The sequence below is a fragment of the Bombina bombina genome, unplaced genomic scaffold (assembly GCF_027579735.1).
Source record: "Bombina bombina isolate aBomBom1 unplaced genomic scaffold, aBomBom1.pri scaffold_705, whole genome shotgun sequence".
Classification (NCBI taxonomy): domain Eukaryota; kingdom Metazoa; phylum Chordata; class Amphibia; order Anura; family Bombinatoridae; genus Bombina; species Bombina bombina.
In genome coordinates this window covers 167,501-170,219 of record NW_026512045.1, presented here as the reverse complement: position 1 = coordinate 170,219, position 2,719 = coordinate 167,501, and the positions used below count along the sequence as shown (strand labels likewise).

General features: G+C 41.2%; 1 protein-coding gene across 1 annotated transcript in view; it reads right to left on the bottom strand.

Annotated features, from left to right (window-relative positions):
- Positions 1 to 376: 376 nt before the first annotated feature.
- The window catches only part of LOC128644102 (insulin receptor substrate 1), a 15,659-nt gene continuing 13,316 nt past the window's right edge, over positions 377 to 2,719 (bottom strand). The window contains exons 3-4 of the mRNA XM_053696818.1: positions 1,280 to 2,719; positions 377 to 494 (exon numbers count right to left, since the gene is read on the bottom strand). The exon at positions 1,280 to 2,719 is cut by the window's right edge and continues 355 nt beyond it. Coding sequence (XP_053552793.1) covers positions 433 to 494; positions 1,280 to 2,719 — 1,502 coding nt within the window. The 3' untranslated portion in view covers positions 377 to 432. The remainder of the gene's footprint in view (positions 495 to 1,279) is intronic.

Sequence of the window (2,719 nt, the reverse complement as noted above, 5' to 3'; positions counted from 1 at the left end):
TAGTATGTTGTATTTTTATTTATTTATTTTTCTTGCAATACACTAACCTTGACAAAGGCTCGGAAGACTAAATCATACAGAAAAATGCACTTGAAATAAACCACATTTATCTAACAGTATGAAAGCCAAGGTTATACTGATGTACACTCAAGCGTAAAATATTCAAAATATAGAGAGGAATAAAAGAACTTTGACGGAGAAAGAAAGAATACTGACCTTCAAGTGTTACACCATTCATAAGTAAAGAAAAACACATATATATATAAAACCCTTGCATAGAAAAGGAAAGCATTGCAATGTCTTACTTGATTTACCACAACACTCTCCAAGGTCTGAGCCAGAAGTATTCATCCAATAAGATTCATGGGCCCAATTCTCTAAAGCTCTCTGCTCACCTGGGATTACCTAAATGGGTCATCCAGCACTGTGAGATCACTTACAAGATTCTAGAAAGGCAGATTTTGCTATATCTTTGAGGCACGTTCCCTGCCTTTCTGCATGTGAAGGAGAGACAAGCATAGTATAACATAGTATACTGCATGACATGAGAGTTTTGTTACATTTACACTTTGTGCTTGTATTTTATATTACTTTACACTTCAGATTTTGACCTTTAAGTTTTATTACATTTAAAGAAATGGTATAAACAGATGGAGTTTAATTCATCAGCTGTAATAAAGATACACTTATACTTACTTTTTAATGTAGCACTAAAATTCAAATACCCCACGCACCGGCCGCCACTTCAGAAGCAAATTTTTTTTTTGCAAGCTAATGGTTTAAACTGTTCTCCAATCAGTGCTCTAGCCATACAACATTTACCCATTTCTTTCTTTCTTTATTTTTTTAATAGATGGAGAGTCAAATGGAGAACAGTTCAAACCGTTAGCTCACAAAAAAATAAATATTTTTGAAGTGGGCAGCCAGAGTGACACTGATGTTAATTCTAACTTTGTAGCAAATCAAATTAAATTGAAATGTTTTCACTACAGTTTAACTTTTATTTGCTTCTAGTTGAGTATATATTACTTTTCAGTTTCATTACTCTCTCTGGGACTTCCATACTCTGCCCCTATACTAAAAGAATTCAGTGAGTTCTGGCCCTGTTAAGTCTGCATAATGAATTTGACTCCAAGCTGGAGAATTTTTGAGAATCAGGCACCATGAAACTTACATATAGAGACACTTGCTACAGAATGGGATACACACTGAAACAAATATATTTAAAAAAACCACAGGGTAAGATTAGAGTGAATATAAAATATTCTTCTACTCATACCTGTACCATCTCTGCTGCCCCTTCTTAGCTCCCCCGACATTTGAAAGTCAATGCTGGCATATGTGTTGATGCAGGATGTGTTTCCCAGTTGGCTAGGCTTCGCTGGTTGAACCAATGTTGGCATTGCAGATACTGCATTAGTGTGAACTCCATCCTTTGCCAGATCCAGATCTATGTAATTTAGTCCAGGTTCCACAGCAGGTGTGCGATTTCCGTTACAGGAGGAAGCTGGAGTTTGGCGGAAGGTATCAGAGCAATGTCTCATGCGGATAGAAGGGTCAACCTTCATTAGCTTAGTACGATCCTGTCCCACATGCAAGCTACATCCAGTTACTGCAGAAACTATGGACCTCATGTCTGTATCTTCCACCACAGCATTTGTTCCTAATGCCTTTTCTAGAGGCCCTAAAGCCTTCTCTGTGGAGGACCCTGAAGGCAACTTGACATTAGAACCCAACATTACTTCTGGAGAAACTACGGTCCAAAACGTCTCAGCTGTAGGCCTCAAAGCACTTTCTGTCTTCGGTGTAATCCCTAAAGTCTTTTCTGGGATAGGCACTGAGGTCAGTTTAATTTGAGGTTCCACACATGTAGCAGGTCCAATAAACATCTCAGTATATTCTCCATTGGGAATAGAGGGAGACTGTATCTCCATGGCAATATATTCTTGAGGGGGAATGTCTTCCTTCTCCTTGGTCTTCTGCGGCGGAGCTCTGAAACGGATACTGACATACTCTCCAGGACTGGGTGGCCTTCGGTAGTTTCTAGGGCAAGTACTTGCCCTCCAATTGTCCACTGAAACACTCAAAGGCCTCCGGTTCCTTCCAACCCTTCCTTCCTCCAAGCTGTCAGAAGACGATGAACAAGATGTTCGGGTTGTTGGCACTGGGTCCAATTTATATGATCGAGGCAGTGAGCGGTACGAGACAGGAACTTGAGAGGGTGCACCACCAGAAAACAAGCAAGCATCCAGTGGTGGTGTACTGGAGGCTGAACGGCTAAGTGGCCACATGTTCATATAGTCAGAGGTCTGACTGTCAGCACTGCCTGCTGAAATCTCTCCAGATGGAGGCCAACTTACCCTTTCTGGTTCTGGAGAGCAACTACCTAATGGTGACATCATAACATAACCTGCAATTTCTGATGGGACCGGTGGTGAAATACTGTTAGGTGTCATTGGCATGTAATCTTGTGACCTACTGCCAGGAAGCATGGGCATGTAACCAGTTTCCTGCCTTGGTTCACAGCGACCCATCATAGCATAGTTCTCTTCATTCAGAAATTGTGGCAGTCTTCTTACTTCTTCTGTGGATCCAATGATAGCTGTAGTGTGATCCATTACTTGAAATCCTTTTCCACGTTGTATCATAGAGATGTAATTTGTTTCACCAGCCCCAGGTGAGGGAGGTGGCGAGGCAGGGGGCTCAAAGAGGCTGGTAC